We start from the raw sequence: 23,995 nt of genomic DNA, 5'->3' as shown, positions 1-23,995 counted from the left end.
CATTTTTATATAAATAGACAGATATTCCTTGTTATTCCTAAATATTCCTTGTTATTTTGACGAACGTTGTGTTTTAAGCAACTAACTTGGGTTATATCAAATAAAATAGGTATACAACTATTTATTCATCCACTTAAAAATCTGAATTCTAAGACAGTATTTATTATAAATTTTTTAAACTCACTTACCGAAAACAAGCGTGCCTTGCAAAATAACATATTCAAAGTCTTAAAAATGACTTAGTAATCGCTGTTCTCGTCGCTTTTTGATAACCCTTTTGCTAGTTGTTTTGTTACGTCATAAATCCTTAATAAATCTCTTACTTCGATTTAAATTCGTAATGAGCCTCGATAGCGGTCAGAGACGAGAACAGTTAGCACAATTTGCGTTCATCTAAAATCGACACGATCATAAATATATAACGTCTAAATTGCGATGATCGCTGTATATAATAAATAAAAAAGAGCGCGTTCTTTAAGATAATCCGTTTTATCATTTGGTAGTCTGATATCAGTTCTGCGATGTATTCGTGTGGATAAAGTTTTATAAATGACATTTATTTCGTTCCTAAGTATATCATTTCGAGTATCGCTAATTAAGCTTCTACCAACAGTCGTTACCATGAAATAATTAATAAGTAAAGTTAATTAATCATTACTTAATATGGGACAAAATTGCAAGGATGATACATCAAATAACAATTACAATTCAATCTTTCGATTCATATAGAAAGTTAAAAAAAAACTTAACGAAACTCATAATGAACATGGTCATAATGGACGCTTCATTATTGCAGCGAAACATATCATCGGATGAAAATCTAAAGTTTAATCCATTCTGTCGACAGAACTAAGAAAATTATATTTAGACATGGAACTAGCACAACTAAAGCATTTTTTTTACAGGAGAAATTCGCCGGATTCTCAACCGACCTAAAAACATAGACCAAGTAAAACAATCGTGTGACGTATTTATTATACAGATACATCTACAATAAATTCAAGTTAAATATTATTTTTCCTTTTGACAAATTAAGAAATAATTACCACTAGGTAATTTCAAAGTTTTTAAATTTATTATTTGTAAAATAAAAATTGATCTATACTTGGTTATATAGATGATTTATGACCCTGTAGGATTAATAAATTTCTGGAATTAATGCCTCATTTTTACTAAGCATCCTCCAGTTTAATTTGAATACTATAATTCTGTTGATTTTATACTTAAAAAGCAGAGAAGACGACGACATTTTACGACTTCTTTCATACTCTTAGACCCAAGATGATAAAAATGACAGGCACTTAAGGTTATTTAAGGTCACATTAGTGCTTCAAAATTGGAGATATGAAACGAATTACTAGATAAAATTGACGAAAACGTCTCAACGAAATAAACTGGTAACAGATTCTGTGAAGTATAAATTGTTATGTATAATAGGATATAAAACGTATTGAGTACCAGTACGCAGACTTGGTCACTACCATCCACTGCCAATATTTGAATATGCAATTTCGAAAAGGGCACATGTCGCATATTTCGTCAAATACATTTTTCATATACATGTAGTTTTGAGGCTTACCTACACCAATTTTATAATAATTCCAGTAATTTTCAATTGCTAATTAACACTAAAATATATCTCAAAAGTTAATATTTTAAATTTTACACTGCTTTAAAAAATAAATCAGTTTTTTAAATTTCCTGAACATTTTACATTTTCAGAGATGTGCCCTTTTCGAAATTGCATATTCAATTGTATACCAGGGTAAGAAAATTGTTTTTTTTTTTCCAATTTCTGAATTCCTCAATCTATTTGGGGAACGGCGTCTACGTTTTGCTGTTATTGTACACGTTTACCGTTTACTAACAGAATGGTGGTAAACTCATTATTCCGTTAAAGCCAAGACAAAAAGTTTTTATTACAAAAAGTCAAATAAAAACATTCGATTGGAACATGGAATACGTGCGTTTTCATCACTGTCAAGTGTGCTTAGTGCGAGTTTCTTAACGTTCTCGATAGCGTAAAAGTTAACCCAATTTTGTATGCAGTTCGAACAGCGCCCCTAGCGGCAAACGTACGCAAACGATCCCATTCCATACAAGAGCTAACTTTTACGCTATCGAGAACGTTAAAAAACTCGCACTAAGCACACAGTTCTGGGAGTAATAGTACTTTATAATAAATAGGTGGGTTTATAGTTTATTGCCCTCCGCCGCTGTGTGACAGAACAGCGTTCTGTATTTAAATTTAAAATGTGTCTATAAATAGGTTATTTAGTGGTCTACCTTCTGATGGAAAATAGTCACCAATATCCATAGACATCAATTTCAGGAGCGTGGCTAAGTTAGTATTACAATCAAAGTTAAACTTCGCTAGGAAGGGAGTTGTCAGACTGGACATACCACGGGGGCTTGAGTTTATGAGTTTTGACCATTGGAGACTCACTGTGTTTAATGGATACTGTATAAAGTATCTCTTTATTAGCATGGTAATATATAACCGAATTATAGCGGCCATCTTGCGGCGGCGGATCTACCACATTAATATTGTTGTCTCCAAGTGACGATAACCAATTATCTACAACTGCTTCAACTCGTCGATTTAAATAAATTTATTGAAATATGTCAAAATTTACTACATAATTTCAACTATAATCCGACTGAAAGCATCAGTCATTTTTGTATGTAGTCTGAAATATATGAAACGTAATTTTTTTTATCATTTCACGCTATTCAGTTAATCTTTGAGATTCGAATACATAATATTTATACTCTTATTACGTAAAGGGGTGAACGGGTTTACAGATTTCGCTGTAAATATTACTGGAACATATAGATATCACAACTTGAACACCGCCTCTCATCTTGAGGCATTAGGTCGAACTCCACTGAAGTTATATCCTATAACGCATGAGTCTCGCGGCAGATATATGCAGATTTAGTAATAGCGAGCGGTCTCAACAATCATTATATTTATATACTTAATACAACTATCTATATATTAATACGTGAAGCAAAAACTTTGTATCCCTTTTTACGAAAATTGCGCGGACGGAGGAGTATGAAATTTTCCACACTTATAGAGAATATAGAGAAGAAGTGCACAATGCTAATATTTTTTTAAATCTATATATTAATACGTGAAGCAAAAACTTTATATCCCTTTTTACGAAAATTGCGCGGACGGTGGAGTATGAAATTTTCCACACTTATAGAGAATATAGAGAGGAAGTGCACAATGCTAATATTTTTTTTAAATTATGCATAAAAAATACATAAATCAATAAAGAAAACATTACCCACACTACATACCATGTATTTGACGCACACACGCATGCATACTATTTACTGTCAAACTTTTGTTCTTGACGTCTGTGGTCAAATTGAGAATAGAATAAATATTGTTTGTCTTTATTAATATTTTTTTATAGTGTAGCCTTGGCGAAATTTGTGATTATAGGAAGTAGAAAATACAATCATAATAGTGTACAAACTTATTAAACAATTCCAATTAATTATAGTCGAATTTCGACTACTGCGGGACCTCTAGTATTATATTACAACAGAATCGTTGCCCCATATTTGTTCTAAAGACCTTCAATCTGACAGTGAATGAGTCACTAAAAACAAATAAATCGCCAATCGTGTACATTTGTGCCAATTTTTGCGAAACACTAACAGCGATTTTCGCGTCTGAGGTCACAGCTGAGACAAAGAACAACTAAAAAGTCAGCACAACCATCGCGGGGCCCGCTCTAGGGTGTTTATAGACCAGCCAATAAGGAACATTGCCATTATTCGCGAGACTATATTTTAAGGCCTTGGAACCGAGAAAGAGATGGAAAGCTTTTGCTGTCGCGTCACACGGTTCCGTTTTTTTGTAAAAATTGCGTATACAACCTCTCACGAAATATACAGCGTAGATACAGCAAGGTAAATTGAAAAGAGCTCATTTAACTGAAATATTACCCGATGTTGGCCTTATTGTTCTCATTAATGTTTAATGAAACGTAACCATTATGTTGAAACTTCGGATTGTAATTGCTGGTTTAACACTGTGTGTGTGCGTGTGTGCAATTAAGTTGTGTCCTAATTTTGACTTTCGTGACGCATCCATGTTCTGTAATACATATCGCAAATTTTCGTGTACAATTACAATTTTGTGTAAGAGCAGGCTAACGTTACTAGCCATGAGAAAATGAGACAAACATATTTATCTCTTTCGTGTACAGATTCGAACGCACCGCAATTCTGAGCCTTAATGTGGTTATATAAGTGGTTCAAGGCAGGTCGTTGGCCGCAGACGATATTGTGTAGACGCAAACCAGACAGACAAAAAAGTGAAACCGCAGGTTTTTACAAAAAAAAAAAAAGGGAAGGCAACTCAGACCGTAGTGAATGAGACAATCATGTTTCGGTGATGAAACATTTGCTTTGCGACACACTGCCATTCGCCAATAGCCTGCCCATCTAAATAGTCTAAATTATATTAGCGTTTTTCGCGTTTTATTTCTCAGAACTGTTTACGACAGCACGTCTCCAAGGAATTTATATATAAAAACAAATTTAGGGCGACTAATTTAATCAACAACGAATTATCACAGTAGTGACAATTGAATATCGTATAGGAACCACGAGTAGTCAACGCATATCGACAATTATCGTTACTCTTATCTAATTAGGGCTTCTATATTAGACTCGAATGGACCTAAATTTATTTGTAGCGAATTCTTAAATAACGATTTTTAATTATCTGTGTATTCGATAACGTTTTGTTTTAGTAGCTATGGCAGCTAAACATATATTGTGAAAATGTAAAAATACTCATTTGACCGTCAGGTTCAAGGGAATCAAAGTCACAAGTCAAAATATGTAGCATTAGCAGATAGGCAATCATCTAATCTGAAACGATTTCTAAATATCGAATTGAGATTCAAAACTTCAAAACTGGATTAAACCATTTTACGACATCTTCGGTTCGGATATTAATATATACTGAATGGAAGAAGCGTTTACGGCCTAATACGTAAAGTACCCGGTGTACTGGAATCAAATGAATAGATCATTTGCAAACTTGATCATCTTGTTTCCAATGATGCACAATTTAGTCCATCCAGTTTTTAAGACTTCCACGTTAAAATAATAATATCCTGTAACCAAATAAAGCCCTTAAACGCTGACACCCTTTTCGAAGGGTTAGTAATGGTAAACCAATGAACTACTTTACCAGTAGTGAACAGGTACACTACTTCCCTAGTTGTAAACCAGTGAAATAGTAGTATGGTTGACTAGTAAGTCTTTCAAGGCCAAGTCGCAGATCAGTATGTTCTGCTTTCTTTTTGATGATTAACCAGCTACAAGTTTCTTCATTAAGAACCCCAAGCCCTCGATTTATTAAGAACCCCAAACCCTCAATAATAGTACGAGCTCATATCTCTGCAGAAGAATGGCAGCATTTCTTGTAATAGTAAGCATAAGAGTTTGTCTTATGTATTTTCTCATTTTAAGCCGTTTTAATTATTACTCCAAATATCATATATGGTTACTTATCCTCAAGTCGAACCAGTTAAGAAGTACATGACTCTTTCCATAACTTTATTACTTTCTATGACGATTTTTAGATAATTAGTGAACAATGGTACCAATTTCATCACATACACTCTTATGTAATCTACTGAATGATTTAATGGGTTGGACCTCATGGTGCAAGAGTGAGGTTCTTGCTCTCCTCTACCTTGTAAACGTCAATTTTGTATAGGCAGGGGTCCAGCTCAACCTAAATGGTTATAAACAGAGATCATATGTCGATGTCTCCACCTTATAGAATCCCCGAAAAGCTCTACAAGTGGATTACTATCATTTTGGATAGGTGAAGCATAAAAGTGATCAACGGATGTTCCTGTACTGAATCGACTGGCATTCCATAAAGCTAATTAATCTCCTAAAACTATTTCTATTCCACATATCGTGCATACTCTTTGGCCAGTTTTATGTGGTTTATACATCAAAATATTCAAATTTGATAAAAAAACTTAGAAGGTTTTTTTGGTAATAAAATTTTTTCTTTCCATCACTAGTAGAACCATAATTTTGTATTATGGTTCTACTAGTTTTCATTAGTGTTCATAAATACTTGTTGGGAAAACTCAATTATTTGTTGGTAGTTGTGTGCTTCTACTATAGTTACAGCAGACAGGGACTTATCTACCCATTCCTGCGGAGAAACACTCATTCATTAACCTTAAAGGGTGGGTCAACCATTGTGCGATACAATTGAGATTTCAGCATCATGTCTCATAGTGGATGATAGTATTCACAATGCTATGTCCACAGGTTCCACTAACAACTTATCATGTGGGTCGGGTACTGTCCCAGTTGTCCAACCATGTAGTGCAATAATAAAACTCATTCGTGCAAATGCTAAAGGGAACTGTAAGCCTCAGCACAATATGAATAAAACTTGGTGCATAAATAATAAAAACACATATTTACATTTTAGAATCATACGACTGTTGATTCATTCTAGTCTAGTCTAGATGTCCTTGTATGACGGCCAGTTTAGGCTGAAGTTCAATTATTTTTTAACCTACACTTTAAGTAACATAATTGATTAATGATACATGTAAACACCTCAAATATTTTCAGGACTCACAGTAGATTGATTCTTGGCTATGCAAATATGGTTTAAAATTAGAATGCAAATTACAAGAAGCTAATAATTTTTTGTCCATGCTATTGATTACTTATCTTTTTTACAAATGATAATTATGATGCTGAATAATCAAACAAATTTATTTGATATGTACATATGTTGTTTGTAATGGTGCAAAATAATTCAACAAGGAGGATGAGGGAAAGCATCGTAAACGGGTGTGTCTAAAAATAATAATAATAATCATCATCATCAAATAATAATATTTTTGCAAAAATTATAAAACAATATAAAAATCATATCAGACTACAAATACAAACTATGATTGAAGATTAAACAGTATTGTAAACAAGTATCTAAAATCTGAGTTTAATTCATAAGCTTGGTTATTTATGATCAATATAAATTTAAATGAACATTGCAATAAATTAAATATGCAATTCCTTTTTAAGCTGAGGTTAGTTTAAAATTCTCTCAAGATTTCTCAAGGAATTCAGGAATATGATGAAAAGATTTTATACATTTTTATTGCCATATGAATATTTATGATTTACTAAATACATGCTATGAATATTTGGATAGCTTAGATTTAAAACAATACATTTCTTGAAACTGAAATAAATTACACATTTATTAGTTTTGTTAATCATTATTAAGAACAGCTATTTTTTTTTCATCTACTGGTTATTTTAAATATTCATTGGATATTGATTTTAGACCAATGAGTGGTAAAATGGCAGAATAGAATTGTGAATATTAATGTGAGGCACTAGCATACTTATTATATGATAATTAATTGTATATTAATGTGTGAACTGACAATTGTCATTTATTATCATAATGCAGTTTCATACAACTCTGAATATATTTTAAATTCATATGCATTAGTTTTTTTTTATTAATATATCTAAATTCATTTCTTTTTTTGTGCACCTAGTCATTTATTTCTAGTCTGTTGATGAAACTAATGAATAAATCTTCTTATTGTTTTAAATAATATTCTGAACATCGAATGGCATTGATTTAAGCTTCCAAAAAAATTAAGAATTTTTCTTCATAAAATTCATATAACACCTTCATCATACCATCTAACATCATTGAAACGCATTGATTTTTCTACAAATAAAGAAAAAATTAATACAAATAGTGAATCTAAGGAGAACCATAGAATCAGTGCAATAACGACACATAAATAATAAAAAGCTATTGCATTACAGATTTTACTTGCCAACTACAAAATTACCCATATCTGGCTCCATTACTGCAATTTCTATCTTCAAGATATATTCTTGATGGCTCAAACTAATCAAAGGTTATCTTCATCAAAGCAGATTCTCCCACAACTCCTTTGTTTCCAAGCATAGTAGTAACACAACACACACTTTTCTTTGTTCTTGGTTCAAGACTGTATATAAAATAACACTACACAAGACTCACATTCACTGCACTATGATGTAAAGCATCTCTGGCATAACTATGTCCTGGATACTGAGAACAAAGGACAATGTTGCAACACTGTACACTGGTAATCACATCACTAGACTGATCACATCAGAGGCAATCAGATTGTAATGAGATTACAAAATGACAAGTGACATTCGGGTGGTGGATCCCGGAGACGCGGCCAGTGACCCCGCACGGCGCTCAGCTGACAGGCGGCGGCGGCCGGTGCTGCGGCTGCGAGCGTGTCGGCTGCCGAGAGCGGTCCGCCCGCCGACGAGAGGTCGCAGACAAAAAAATCGATAGGTCGTCAACCTCCGCCGGCTGTCAGCCGCGGCTGGTCCCGGGCGGGTCGCGCGTCTCACGAACGACACGCGCGGGTCCCGCTTCGCGAACAAAGATTCTCCAGGATCGAATTCGCCATTTTGAAACGGGAACAATAAAGTATTTACTTTTGAACGTTCCTAACAAGAGGGAACATTGGTCGCGACGGTTAACGAATGATTCTTTCTCATCACAACCGGTGTTCCGAACGCCCGGATTTTTCAAATTGATACGTACTCTGACTATTTATTCCCTCGTCACCGCTGCCGATATCCGACATCGCAATACACACCGAATTTTTCAAGCTATTCACCGATCTTTTCGGTTTCGAAAACTCTAGGACAGTTCGGATTCGGAGTTCGGACGGTTGTCTATGATAAACAGTCTATCAAAATTTAATACCGTTATGTGTCAAAGCCATAGTACTTCAGTGGTCAAAGCACCAATCCGGTGAGAAGGAATGTGTCAAAATGTTAACTAAATACCTACTACTTTTGTATAGTTTTAAGGTACGGTATTTACAATACGCTATTGTTTTCAGATCGATATTAAATTTAATTTATTTCACTATGTTAGATTGTAAAACGGTTTTATTTATTTTTATGTTTCATTAATTTGGTTCGTCCGTTTGACAGGCAAAGGGAACATTGCACATATGTACATTCATATCTCTGATCGAAAAACAAAAACTGTACAGAAAGGAAATTGTTGCAACACAAAATATTTGACAGATGCCTGAATATTGCTAACAGCATTTTGAAAATAAGCCTGCTAATTATACAAGTTGCAAACAACAAGTTTTGGGCCGTCGATCTACTGACTAATTTTATCCGTGTCGATTACCTCAAATATATTTTTAAAACTCTCATTATTTTATATGCCATATTAGGATTTTGTTTTTTTTCTAATTGTAGAGACTTATTCATGAATCTATTATTAAAATAATTATGTTTGATTAGAGTACATTTAGATTAGTTTACATTACTACTAGCTCTCACGAGCTAGCTTGTATTTACTGATCGTAGTTAACTAGCCCTATAACGTACAAGCTGTGCAAAAATGTACGAAAATTCAGTTTGTTTTAAAAATTCCATTGAAGTCTCAGCAAAATCCTAACAAAATTAGTTTCCTGTTCGGGCAAAAGTCATGGCTTTGTCTAATTATGCTGAAGATTTGGCTCTATGTGACATGTTCCTTGTGATGATCCTGTTTCTACATCCTAAAGAAAAAATGTCTTGGATTTTCAGATTTGAAAGTTGACATAAAGTTTGAGTTGCCTTACTCTTATGTTCTATGGTATCTATGGTATAAAGAGTTAGGAACTAATTGAGGGATTTTATAAAGAGTCCCATCTTTATTTCGCCGTAAAATCGTGTTTTATGTAATTAACACCACAGTTAAAACAATATCAATTTTATTGATGTAGCGGCTTAAACAATTCTAGGTTATTATATAACATTAGTTATTAAACACATTATAAATTATTTTACGTTTTTAATTTTTCGGCGGTAAAAAGGTCCCGTGTCACAGACTATATTCTTTTTCCCACCTCTGGTGCGTTCCGGCTTACGCATCATAAAAATGTGCGTTCATAAACGCCACATAATCACTAAAATATGAAACCTAGGTATATGCTAATCACTGAAGTATTAAAGGTCTATGGAACTAATTGATGAGATCTTTCATACAGACAGATCATACATACATGTATGGTTTGATACCTTCGCCGTTCCAGTTGGAAAAATGGAACTATGCAACTACTGAGATCATTCTGGGACTCTCTGCGGGAATGCGAAGAGCGAAGCTGTGTGAATTGTTTTATTTTGTGTATTTAGTGTTTCTTCACTTTTAAATGTGTAATTACGTTGGATTATTAGCTATTTAGTATCTGTGAAAGTGCACAAATATGGAAAAAGGAACAAATGCACTGGGCGTAGCTTCTTGGGATTTTCCAAAAAGTCCATTGAAAAAGTCTTAAAAATAACCACCATTTTACTGATATTGTATTTCATCCCATATCATCTTATCTCATTTTATTTAATTTCATTTCATGCGAATTGATTTAAGTCCCAAATTAATCAACTTTATCTCATTTCACATCATATTATAATTTTTCATAAAAAATAAAATAAAACATTAGGCATTTTGGTACGATACTTTTGCCTTTCCAGTTAGATAAGTAGAACTACTACTCTGTGAAATATGACCGTTTGCCGGGAACGTTCAGTTTTGAATTGTTCTATTTTATCACTGACTATCAAGAGCTAATTAGATTCATAAGTTATTAACAAAGTTCTTTTAGATTTATACGCGTAACAATGATTGCTTATTAACCTCTAGCATCTGTGAAAGTGAATATGATGTTAGAAAAAGGAACTAACTAACTCGCTTTTCGTATTCTTCCAAAAGTCCATTAGCCTCAGAAATTCGCCTTATTTTTTTATTAAACCTCAATGAAGTTTACCCCATTCAAATAGTTAAAAAAATCTTTTTGTTATGATATTTTGTCCAAATTTTAAACTTAAAATGGAGCAAAAAAAAAAAGTCGCTTATACCAAATATCCTTTCAGCCCTCGATATGATACATATAGATGGCAACATTCACGTTGTGATTGTGTATATGTTCCAGTAGGCCATAACAACAAGAGGAGCTCGTTTCGTCTATGTAAGCCTGTCTACCTAATTCTGGCGTGAAACAGTAATGCGTTTTGGCTTGAAGGGTGGGGCAGCAGTAGTAGTTAAAACTGAGACTTTAGAGCTCATGTCTCGAGGTGGTTGACAGCATTTATCTTGTAGATGTGTATGGGCTCTGGTAACCACATAACACAAGGTGGGTCGTGAGCTAGAAAAAAAAAAAATTTTTTTTAGTCCAGAATAAAGATTACTTTTTGGAAATTTTACTGGAAAAATTATAAAAATGTTTCAAAAACTGTATAATCAGTTTCTTTTAATTTCCGTCTCTTATATTAGAAGTTGGCTCTTTTTTTTCTTTTTCTTTTTTCCTACCTTTATGCTGATAGCCTTGGGAGGCTATTTCAGTTTCTTGACGTGTAGGTGAGCTCACTTGGCTCAAATCGGGAGTGTTGCTAACACTGGCCCGAGCAAGAGTATTGCTTCGCAGAATCTACCACCGGATCGGAAACGCGAAGATCCGGCGAGAAACCCAGTGGCTGTGTTAATGGGATGGGAGATGGGTTAATTTACCCGTCGAGCCCTTCGTTGCAAGCGATGGGTTCGGCGAGGACGGTGACCGGTGCTTGTGGTACCTAAAAGCACCGTTAATGGATAGGGATGATCCGTAATGAAGTGCTCTACCGCTAACCAAGTCACATCTAGTAAACCGTCACTTCCGGTGTTCTCATTCTAAACTTTATTTAGTTTAAGCTAACTACAGAATTAATAACGTATCACGTTTTAAAGATTCAGTTCCACGGTAATTTGCTCCTTCCTATTAATAATTATTTTAATCAATGATCGATGCAGTTCTGTTGCAAATAAAATAACGTGATTAAGTTTATATTCATATATAATTCCCTACCTAATTGATTTTTTTCCTATCTACGCTGATGGCTTGAGAGACTATTTCAGCGTAACCTTAACTAGTAGGTGAGCTCACGGGATTCAACCTGGGATGACTGGTACTAGCTTTGGAGCATTGCTTCGCTGAATCTACCACCGGATCGGAATTGCGAACCACTAAGTTGCGTCTATGGACTAGTTTGCACGTCGAACTCTTTATCGCATTTGACGAGACCGATCAGAGCGATGACCGATGCTTGGAGTGCCTAAAAGCACACAGAGTGAATCGGGAAGATCCGATTGGACTTAAACAAGACAATAGTAGATTTGCGTTACTTCGTTGCCTAAATCAAAAGCATAGTTCGAAGATTATTACTACATATAAACCATAGATAATACAACATACACCACATTGGAAATCATAGAAATTAATAAAACAACATTCTAATATTACAAATGACTATAATTTTGTCACAATTTTTCCATACAATGTTAATAATAACTTTTTACCTTAAATTTATTAATTATAATACATTACTTAAACATTACACTATGATGTACTTCAATAATTAAAAATTCTTCCTGTTTAATTCTAATTACAATCCAGAGTCGTTTTCCGATTATTTATTTTAAAATGGGTTTTATTTCTTTCACAATAGGACCTCATAAAGTTATTCGAATGAAATGAAATTCATGTTTCAAATGAAATTATTACTCCAGAAAGTTTATTACTTTTTCATTATTTTACATATTATTATTTTAATTCGATTAGATCTTAATTTACCTAAAAAATATTTTCTTGCTTATTGCTATGAGAAGTATAGTTAAAAACTGTACAAACATTAGTGTTTTACCGCTAGCGTAGTTCATTAACGGACATTGAAACGATATTTAGAACATGCGACATCGCTCAACAGTGACAATACTTTACAAACCCATAATACATATCATTAATGTAAATTGTACTTTAGTAACGCGTTAGTGGCGACGCGGTTCTAGTTTAAATTGACCATTTCTGTTCCGTACAAAGAGAAAAAAAAAAAAAAAACAAAATCACCTTTGCACCTAATAAAGCAGAACAATTCCTTATGAAAGAATAACTTAATGTATCTAAAGACAGTTATTCCAACGGAGAACAATCTCAATATTACTTCAACGCCGAGTCGCCACTATAGAAATAAGCACCGTGATTCGAAAATGCGAGTCGTTTGAGTGCACGAAATCACCCTTGGCTAGACAAATAAGTACTACCGTAATGTACGCTAAATTGATACAGACCGGGAGAAAACTCATACATTACTTGGACGTATTTCTCATAATTTTCAACAACACATATTATTCGACGTAACATAAACACATCACATTCACACTAGCCAAGGGAACAACAATTAAAACGGCTATAAATAGGCAAATACAGTTATTTTTTTATAGTAAATAAAAATAATGTAATAAGTACATATCAATAAAATTGAGCTAAATTCAAACTCCGTCGCTTCACATTGGTTTTGATTTTAAAAAACACCAACCACAATATTAACGGCTCTTTTACTTATGAGATTTCTCGAAGACAAAAACTGTTATATTGGAACGAAGTTCCTTATCGCGCGTTGTGAAAGGGGGCTAGACGGAAAAAATTCTTACGAAAAGTTGTCACGACACTTTTTAGATCCGTCATTCTGACCAATCAACGTATAGGCGCTTATCGCGTGACATTGCTCGTATCCGATTGGTCCGCGTAATGAGTACAGTTTCCCGAGATAGCGTTTCAACAATAGTAATTTAGTTCATAGTATTGTTTTTTTCTTCTTCATAATGCCGTAATTTATTATTATAACTTTAAAAAAAAAATACAATTCCTTCACTAATTAATCGAAAGGAACTTCGTTCCATCCGGGTATCCCTTGACACCTCTGAAGTTTTTATTTTTATTACTATGTAGATGTAAAATGTTCGGTGAAATTCACGATTTTATTATTCAATAAGAAATTTCGACACCAAAACAAACTAAACACTAAATATTATCACAATAATACACGAGATTAAAAAATTTCCATCTAATGTTTTCAAAGCCCGAAAGTCCGACAAAGGCTATCCCGCCGAACTAATTATTATTGCTTCTGTTACGAGAGACGACAATGATATTGCTTCAAATCTCTGGGCATGAATTCTAATTGTCCTCATCAATATGCCTCTGTCGACCGATTATCAAATTACGTACAATCCAATACGCGGATTGAATGTTAATCGCAAGAACATGATTGCAACTACAGCCGTGTAGTTTTTTTTTTTGTAGCCCTTGTAGGCAGACGAGCATACGGCCCACCTGATTGTGAGTGGTTACCGTCGCCCATGGACTTCAGCAATGCCAGGGGCAGAGCCAAGCCGCTGCTTACCGGATTGAACCAAATTGAACCACTCAATCAATCGATTTTGTAACTATATTATAGTACTTCCATACTATATTATGTGAAAGTGGATATGTTTGTCCTTCTATCACCGTGAAACGAAACAATATATTGACATGTTTTTTTTTTTAAAAGTGGGTTTTGTTTGGTTCAGTAGCGTGACATAGGCTAACACTGATCCTGAAAAAAAATTTCATTCCCACGAGAAACTGTATCATTATCATTGGAAATAATTGACATTGTTTCTTGATGAGGCGCGCAAAGCCACGGGAAACGGCTAGTAAATCATTAGTTACAATTCGATTTGTATTTATTAATTATTATCACTAAAACTGAAATCTATAGGACTGGAGTCTTCATTAATTGACATTGACTTTACAAAAATCAAGACACCTGACATTTATTGTACGCACGTTTTTTTAAAAATATAGAACAACTAAGCACCTGATTTAATAAACACAATGCCATAATTATTAGTAGAAACAAATTGAATTGCGAAAAACAATCATCAAGGTCTATACTGTGCGCTTATGTCTTGCTTATCCGATTGAGTTACAACATTATTCTTGGATTTTCAACGTAAAATTCCGGCATAGAACACCATCGACGTACGATAGATGGCGTGCGCGTAGTTTCAAACAAATTTTACATGTACTTTTGCACGAGACTCGCTAGTTTGTTATATCAGTGACAGAGGCATAAAGCTGATAACACAGAACGTTGCCAATAAAATTTGGCACGACAATACTGTTAACACGTACCTATAATTGTTCGCATCGAGACGGAGTGTGGGACCTTAAGCGACTCTTTAAATCACAACCAAGCGACGAGGGACGCTTAATAAGACGAATCTATTGTACACGTGGGCCGTAATAAGTCTGTTTTCATAGAGCTTAAAGCTTGAGTACGCACACCAATGCGCGAAGAGTCCACGGATGCTTCGAATGAACATACAGCAAAACGTTATCATAACACAATACGCAGCGTTGTGCGTTACCAAAACTCAGACACAGTCGTCCAAAACCTCCTAATTGAAATTCACAATTAAATGCGTACAATAAAAAAAAACATTTCACAGGATGCTTCATTCAAAACATACTTTTCTAATTTGAGCGAAGGAGTCATCCGTAAATTACGTCACACGTGGATGGGGAGGGGGGGTATAACCGAAATGTGACATAGTGTGACAAAAGTCCTGAAATTCGTGTGACGTAATTTATGAATGGCTCCTAATTGTTTTTTTTTTATCGGATTATTTAATGTTGAATTAAAAGGCATTCCGTGTACAAATCGCCCATTATCGAATTCAGTGCGAGCTTGTGATTCGTGCAATTATGTTCTACCAGACTAATATGTTACTCTGTGTGCAAACTTACATAGTCACTGATAATGTGCACAAACCAGTAACATATTAGTTAGGCAGTTAAATATTTGATTAAAACCTACAACATTATGTATGAGAAAAATGTGTAAATATCCTCTTTATTAATTATTCAATAAATTTGCATTACACACACGGAATCAATGTTAATAAAATTGATAATTAATTCATATGTGAACGGTAAAAAATAAATCAACAAATTTGACTACACACTTGTAATTATTATAATATTAGTTTTAAAATTTCATTAATATTGCCACTGCAAGTTAGTATTTGAATTTTACAAAAATATACATACTGTACAAATAGTTGAGCGACTCAATGCATACACTGGTCAACCCTAAATAACTGTTTGGACGATCAAGTCTTAGTGACAAATACAATTCAATATTATTCATTAATCGAAAATATTAATATTACTATAAATTTTTATTTATGAACGGGTCATTTGTCTGTTTAAAATTTTTTGTTAATTTATCATTAAAAATTGATCATTTCAACAGTCCCTAACTAAACGATCGATTTTCCACGTGGACATATAGACAAAGCGCCCTTAATATTAAAATAGAAATTAAAGAATTACTCTGTTTCAAAGTTAAAAGTCATTCTCTATATTATTATTATCGTTAAGCTTGAAATAGAGCAATACAAAAATTTCTTGTCAAATCCACGTGCAAAACGAAAGGGGACACGTAAATTATTTAAAATACCGTGCGTGCGCGCTCGCCTCCGAGCTGCGTGTGCGCACGCACGCTACGCACGTACGTGTAAAGACTAACACTAACTCGTTGATAGACACTTACATTTAAAAGGCGTTATATTTTGAACGTAAATACGACAAAACGCGAAAATGGTAACTCAAAAAGAATCAGTTTTTATTTTGTAGAAAATTATTGTTTATAAAGGAAAAAAAAAACCACGATTTAATTGAAACGATTTAAATGATTCGTAGCAACACGTCTTTGTCATATTTACATTCATAAGACCGTCACTAAAAACTAGATGTTAGTCCAGCACGAATCCGTTCCGATCAGCTAATATCATACCTTAATGCACTCAATAGGAAAGTCGTTAATCGCTCGTTCGTTTTCTTACAACGGTTCCGAGAGAAGAAAAGAAAAAAAGGCAGACTTAATTTAATTCAGAAAGTACGAACGCTTGCTATCTAGAACAGAAATTGCGCTTGAAAGTGCTTGTATCGATTAAGTGATGCTTATTGTCATTCACAAGCATTCGAAAATAATTTAAATAACATATCGATGCTTGAAAGGCAAACGTGACTAAGCGACAATGTGTGAACTTTACAGTAGACTAATTTAAAGTTGAAATACCTGAAAAAAAAATGTATTTTAACGAATCTAGCCGTAGTAGAATCTAGCTAGTAGCTGTAGGATTGAAATGATTTTAATAGACCTAGAAATATATTTTTTTTGCACATCGAACATGGTTATTGCCTATCATTTATGTACAAAGCAGTTATTGTCGCTTAGTCACTTTTGCCTTTCAAGCATCGAATTATGATATTTCAAGTAACGAGGATTTAATTTAGCTTTAATGAGCTTACTAGCGCTAGCCTTCAGTCCTACATTAGTAGATCCCATCCCTATATAACAATAATGACACACACACAATGAAAATACCGATAATACCATAACAAAAAATTCGATCACTAATCTCCGACATTGCACATTTTAACGCGCAGGAATATCCGAGCCTTATTCGAAGGAAAGTAAAATTATTTAAGGGTCAGCATAACCAGATTTAATATCCGAGTGAAAATCGAGGGAAAGTAAAATTATTTAAGGGTCAGCATAACCATATTTAATATCCGAGTGAAAATCGAGGGAAAGTAAAATTATTTAAGGGTCAGCATAACCGAGTTTAATATTCGAGTGAAAGTCGGGAGACGGTTTAAATTAACAACATAGTATTTAAGGAATGATTTATGTTTGTCTGAGCGCATCATTTATTCTCTCGAGCGAAAGCTTTTGAATTATTATTGATAGTTAAGGCGCGGCTGCTGATACAGTACTATAAACGTAAGTCAGATGGCGAACGAGTTGTTTCAGCGAATTGGTGTTTTTGTTTATAAATCACTCAAACAAAAACTTGTTCAGCTTAAAATCGCTTTTTTTTATTACGCCAACATCGCGAATTTACATAATTAATTGTAAAAACATAAGACTCGTTTTTGCCTGGCAATATTTTCACGATAGCGGTTCCCTTAAATTTCCTTTTGTTTACAGTAAATCATTCGATTTCTTATCGGTTGTTTTAATTATAATACCGTCTCCGTTAATTTCAAATAAATATATTGAACTAAGCATGCACGCCGATGGTATGATATAAATGTTTTAAATTCTCTAAGCATTGAGATAAATCGTAAATTAAGGCAATGCAACATCACAACGAACAACAGTGACACGTTATATTTACTGCCAAATCTCGACACTAAAGGCACAAGGGCGAGATAATATTTAATTAATTATTAAAGAAATATCGTATTCTAGAAATATATTATTAATAGTCGCATTGAATACATATACCAATGGTATAAGTTATAATGTAGTATAATATGTAATGTATTCAATATAATTACTAACCAAACACAAATTAAAATTTTCGGTTCGAATATTTGAGATCTTGGATTTTCGACCTTATGCCTTTAGTGATGATAGATATTGAAAGTGACATGTTTCGTCTCAATCGACAGTCCCCTTAACAATGTCAACTATAATGCAAAGCACATCCAATACGATTGAAATAAGAGATGAAATTCAAAGTTATTTCGAATTATTCTTTAGAATTATACGATATCAAAAAAAAGGTCGATAAACAAGGAGACTCTTCAATTATGTTTAAATAAATTAAAAAAAATGGTATACGAAAAGTTTGTATGAAGCATAAAGCACTAAAATTAAATGTTAAGAAGCCGACATCAATAAGACCCTTTGAAGAAATATCATAGCGTTCTTTTGGGCGACACACACAAATCGCCTTTCTGTATTTTTTTTTGTATTTTATGAGCTCTGAATGGACTTGAGGCAACAGGTTCCACAAAAAAGAAACAACAGCTATTTTGATTGGTTGATATGACAATTTACAGGATATAAAAATATACAAATATAATAATTAAAGCATCTAGGTATTTTTTCGGTACTTAGTCTCACACGATTTATTCCACTAGTCGTAATAAAAACTAAATATTACTCTCAATTGCATTTAAATATCGCACAAGAGCCGGTTAGTCTTGGCGAATTACCCATGCGAAGCTGAATTTTCATTGAAACCATTTTTGCAAATTTTATAAATGGCAATCAATACTCGTTTTTACGTCATAAGCAATACAACTTATAATGGAGCCGTCGCCTCAAGTCACACTTTGGACTAATTAATAAAATGTTGGTAACTTTTCAAATCTATTCAATGTATGGTCATAATTGTGTGTAAATAAATGAGATAGGTAACCTTTTTGCGTTAATAGCGACAAAATAAACGATTTGTATGCATCAGTTTATTCGAAATTAAACGTACTATAGAAAAAAATCTGTATGCCATTCTGCTATCTCCTTCTAATATATTAGGAATGAAAGAGATAGCACAATCGACACCTCAAACGTACACTAAAAATGGCGCTAAGCGAGCACGCACCTTTAAATAATAATTATAATAAATATAAAATAAAATCTTAAGCAATCTTAAATACCCTGTTGATTTAAATTTTAAAAATTATTTTCCCCTTCTGTAAAATGAAAAAAAAAAACAAAAAAAAAAAAAACTTAAAATAGAGTTATAGAAGATGCATTCGAATCACGTAACGAGGATAAAAAATATCAGTGTAGTATCATCTAAAGCCAACAATTCGAGGTATCAGAGAGAGCACATGCATAATTTAAATAATATGTATAGGAACGAACCTTTTTCCTAAATTTTTTTTTTAAATTACGAAATTTTATCGGTACTTTCTTCTCAACCATCCACAGGAGAGAACCAGTCTCTGTTCGAAAGTCGAAACCTCGTTACGTCATTCGGAGACATTAAAAAAGCATATTAAATCGACGCAATTGAGCACAATCCGACCGATCCTACCGACGCGTCCCGGGTAACCACCGCGTTTCGACTCACTACCGTATAAATTCATCCGTCTATACCTATCATTAAAGTATATGTCTTTATTACGTATGTTATTTCGTTTTTATTCTTAACTTACAATTAAGATTTTTATTTTTGTGCAAAGAAAAAGATTTAACGTTAAATTTGTACAATTTTTTTTTTTCACTCCGATGTTAACGACTATTTTTTTTTTTACAATACGCCAACACACTGACACTTATTTTTAGAGTATGCGGAAGGACTCATTTGTAGAAGTTTAAAAAAAAAAACGCAAGCACACTTGTGAGACTTAACATTGTAATCCCCATATTGTGATATACTAAATCAATTTATAATTATAATACCAAAATCACTAACCATTAAACGCTTCTCAGCTAAGTAGGTCGTAGTGTCAATCCACTTATAATCTAAACTAAATCATCTCAGACCGTATTGTTACTATGTTAAGTCTCACAATATCCAACGTCATTCGAAACACGATCTAAACTCGCAACTAACCTGTACACGACCCAAACGCTTAAGATTATCATCAAAATGTAGTACAAAAGAAGTAACAATTCGTTTAGGACTAAAACGATGTGTTATAATGTGACGACGACGAGGCAGTTTTTTAATCGAATGTAATTTAAAAAAAAATTGTATATTCTATCTATGCAATAGATTCAACTTATGACATTTTAATAATATTCTTTTTAAATTGAAAACAATACTTAGATCCGCCTTCTTGACATTGATCAGTCACACATGTAAATGACAGTCACAAAATAACACAGAAAAAACATATCTAGAATATCCAACAAACAGTTAGTTTCTTCACTAAAAATCCAAAGACATATCGAACCAATTAGCACCCTAATTGAAAATTATGCAGCGTTACAAATTATTATTAATTAATTGTACGGTTAAGCACAGAAAGGGCTGTGCAAATGCAATTTTTACTTTAATTAAAAATATGTATATCTATAGGTAATTTCGTTATTATTTAACGGACAAGAATAAACCATACAGTACCCGACGATAAATATTGCACATCGACTTTTGGAAAGAGACAATCGGCTAATTTCGGCTTCGTAGAGCGTTATCTCTGTCGCACACTACCTATATGACGTGTCAGTCGTTGTTGAAGTGGGGTAATGTGCAGTCGCACTCTTAGTGTTTCGTGCGACAGAGATAACGGGATACGAAACCGAAGTTAGCCGATTGTTTCTTTCCAAAGTTCGATGTGCAATATTTATCGTCAGGTACCGTATATCTATTTATCTATCGTCGCACTCTTATATGTATTAAACACATTTCATACTTATTAACAAAGATTGATAATTGAAGACGATGAGTGGATGAAGGGGTTAAGTACCGTTTTTAAGATTTTTGAGTTTTTACATTGAATGAAGGTTTTATGTGCATAGAAAGCATATTATATCTTAAGCCTCTGGGTTTAAAGCCCATTTTTAGAAGTTGCATGTGATGAGGGAGTTATGTACGCAGAAAAAATATTATCACGTCGCATGAAAGTAACATGGGCATTTAACGTATTTTTTCAATAAAACAATATTCTTATAATTTTTTTTAAAATTTTCATTCTCCATATTAGTAAGATGAGTACCAAAAATAAGGAACAAAAGTTTGTTCCCCGTTTTCTCAAAATTAACAAATTGTCTCCTACATCCACTCGTGTCTTCAATTGAATATAATGATCATTGCATTGCATCTGCACGCGACCTCTCATCGAAATAACAAACTGTAAGTGTACGGCACATGATGTTTAAATGGTAAAAAAAACCCTATAGCCACTGACGGGAAGGCCAGTGCATCTGACGGATAACGATAGTGAAATGCGCGGGGCACGCGGCAATGGCGACAGGCCGACCACAACATATGAGAGTCGACAGTATTGTCACATTGTTTTGTAACAGGAATGTAGTGGCTTCTGACAAGCCTATGCTTCGCAACAGATGACGTCACTTTTTTTAATTCCCTTCCTATGCTGATAGCCTTGAGAGGCTATTTCAGCTTCTTGAAGTGTAGATGAGCTCACGGGGCTCAAACCGGGAATGTTGCTAACACTGGCCCTAGCAAGTGCAGTGCTTCGCAGAATCTACCACCGGATCGGAAACGCGACCCACTGAGAAGATCCGGCGAGAAATTTAGTGTGCTGTGTCTGTGGCTTAAGTAACGTCACACTATATTCACGACACAAGATGAGTTCTCTGATTAAGAAAAACGATATAAGGTGATTATTATAATCTTACATTTTAGTGTTTTTTTTATCGAATCATCTTTCTTGTTTTTAGTGACAATACTGTTTACTCTCAACATGCTGTAGTGTTCACTCCCATTACGCTTTAAAAAAAATACTCAAGGTGTTAATTATATGGCGAAATGATAAATTGTACTTTAACTAACGACATTTAGACGTTGTCTCACCTTCATAATTTTATTTCAGGCGATATTATGCAATATGAAAGTTCAATGACCGCGTCAACAAAATGGCCGCCGCGTTGCGACAGTGTAAAAAACAAAATACAATAATCAAAATGCTCACTATAAATAGGCGTCACAAAACATTTTTAACTAAAAAAAATAATAATAATCTATACGATACAAAGTATACATTTACATACATTTCATAGGCCGTTCTTGTGACTTAGATGAAAATTTATGATTTTAAAATTCACGAAATATATAACTAGTAAATAGCGTAATTTGCTTCGGGAGTGTTGGAGCGGCGTGTACGTTATCAATTTGACTAGCCGACACAAATTAGAAAGTGACTAGAGCGAAACACATCATTGGCAAGACTTCGTATTACAATTAAAAAAAAATTCCGGTGAAACTCCAAGAGAAACCACCTTATTACCACCGTAGATCCACACAAAGATCATTAATTTTATTTTTAACGCCGATTTATAATTCGTATATTAGTTTCGATTGCATTAATGCGAGACCTACCTAACAAAACGAACACAATATTCCGGTTATGGCAATCGTGAATGGCCATAATTCAGTAGGCATTGCCGGAAATCACAGACGTTCCGAATATTATAATTAAGTACTTAACGTCGCTACCTACACTCCCAAACAAATCGCATCTTAAATCGTAAAAAATAATCGATATTTAAAATAATAAAAAAAAACCGATCTCCGTTATTATGTCAAAATATTTTTCCTTATGATTGTAGTAACACAAGTCTAAAGGTATCTAATATTTCAAATTTATTGTAACCATATCGATGTACGAAATTTTCAATATTTTCACATATAAACTAGAGACCAAAGAATCGCGAACAAAACGTGTGATGCAGCTAGCGATTAGTTAAACAAATAATAAAAAACACACACATGTGATGGACTGAAACAAAAATACATACAATATTTACAAATAAACCACCTATAAATTAAGCTCATCGATTTGAAAAAGATTAAAATTACATCACTAACGATTGCTTTACAAAAACTGTTTTTAATTCGATAAAAAACCGCAATTCGAATTGATACATCAGTCCAATTTCGCTACTTAAACTAATATCGAGACTGCGCTCACCTCCGCGCGATGTTCTTACAAAACCCCGATCGACCAACGTACGACGATATCGATATTTGTGATCCGCAAAAATCGATATTTTATCGATATTTGAGAATCACAAAAACAGTCCATTTTATCGATACATCGATAATGATCTTCGGGGCCACTGAGATTCAATCACGAATAGTCTTCCACAAAACTGTCGATCGGTCACATAGTTTTTAAGTGTCGTACCTCAGAATTCGAGTATTTACACAGCGGGTCACTAACAGAAGCCGCCGAAGCCCACCGAGGGCACGGAGGGCACGGCCGGCACCCCGGCAGAGTGTTCGCCGTTTTTGTGGAGATCGATCAGCTGCGGCGCTGATAAGTAATGTGCCTGAAATAATTTATACAATATTTAGAAAGGATTGATTACACATTACGGTAGGCAGCGGCTTGGCTCTGTTACTGGCGTTGCTGAAGTCCATGAGCGACGGTAACCACTTACCATTAGGCGGGCCGTATGCTCGTCTGCCTACAAGGGCAATAAAAAATAAATAAAAAAGACATAGGAGACTTGTTATGTGCGATAATGAACTCCGTACAAATTGCCTTGTAATTGTTTACACAGTTGTATAATAGCCGGCAAACTTCTT

At 33.9% G+C, this 23,995-nt stretch overlaps 2 protein-coding genes and 1 long non-coding RNA gene across 13 annotated transcripts in view; 1 reads left to right on the top strand and 2 right to left on the bottom strand.

The window, feature by feature from the left end:
* Positions 1-8,826, bottom strand: part of LOC101735314 (transcriptional activator protein Pur-alpha) — a 34,045-nt gene extending 25,219 nt beyond the window's left edge. Inside the window, exons 1-2 of one of the 4 annotated variants that reach the window (XM_062676593.1) lie at positions 8,545-8,755; positions 7,896-8,140 (exon numbers count right to left, since the gene is read on the bottom strand). In XM_062676593.1, the coding sequence (XP_062532577.1) occupies positions 7,896-7,911 (16 nt within the window). In that variant the 5' untranslated portion in view covers positions 7,912-8,140; positions 8,545-8,755. Of the gene's footprint in view, positions 1-7,895; positions 8,141-8,544 lie in introns of all 4 variants that reach the window. The other 3 variants (XM_062676592.1, XM_062676591.1, XM_012697750.4) reach the window with 3 other exon arrangements.
* A 12-nt stretch (positions 8,827-8,838) lies between these two features.
* LOC134201546 (uncharacterized) lies at positions 8,839-9,900 on the top strand. Its single transcript, XR_009976894.1, has 2 exons — positions 8,839-8,925; positions 9,052-9,900. It is a non-coding gene; the product is annotated as an uncharacterized LOC134201546 (long non-coding RNA).
* A 2,477-nt stretch (positions 9,901-12,377) lies between these two features.
* LOC101735453 (trithorax group protein osa) overlaps positions 12,378-23,995 on the bottom strand; it is a 79,275-nt gene continuing 67,657 nt past the window's right edge. For all 8 annotated transcript variants that reach the window (XM_038021037.2, XM_038021038.2, XM_038021039.2 and 5 more), the window contains exon 21: positions 12,378-23,736. In XM_038021037.2, the coding sequence (XP_037876965.1) occupies positions 23,623-23,736 (114 nt within the window). In that variant the 3' untranslated portion in view covers positions 12,378-23,622. The remainder of the gene's footprint in view (positions 23,737-23,995) is intronic.

This window comes from Bombyx mori, chromosome 27 (genome assembly GCF_030269925.1).
Source record: "Bombyx mori chromosome 27, ASM3026992v2".
NCBI classification, from domain to species: domain Eukaryota; kingdom Metazoa; phylum Arthropoda; class Insecta; order Lepidoptera; family Bombycidae; genus Bombyx; species Bombyx mori.
This window is presented reverse-complemented; position numbering and strand designations above follow the sequence as displayed.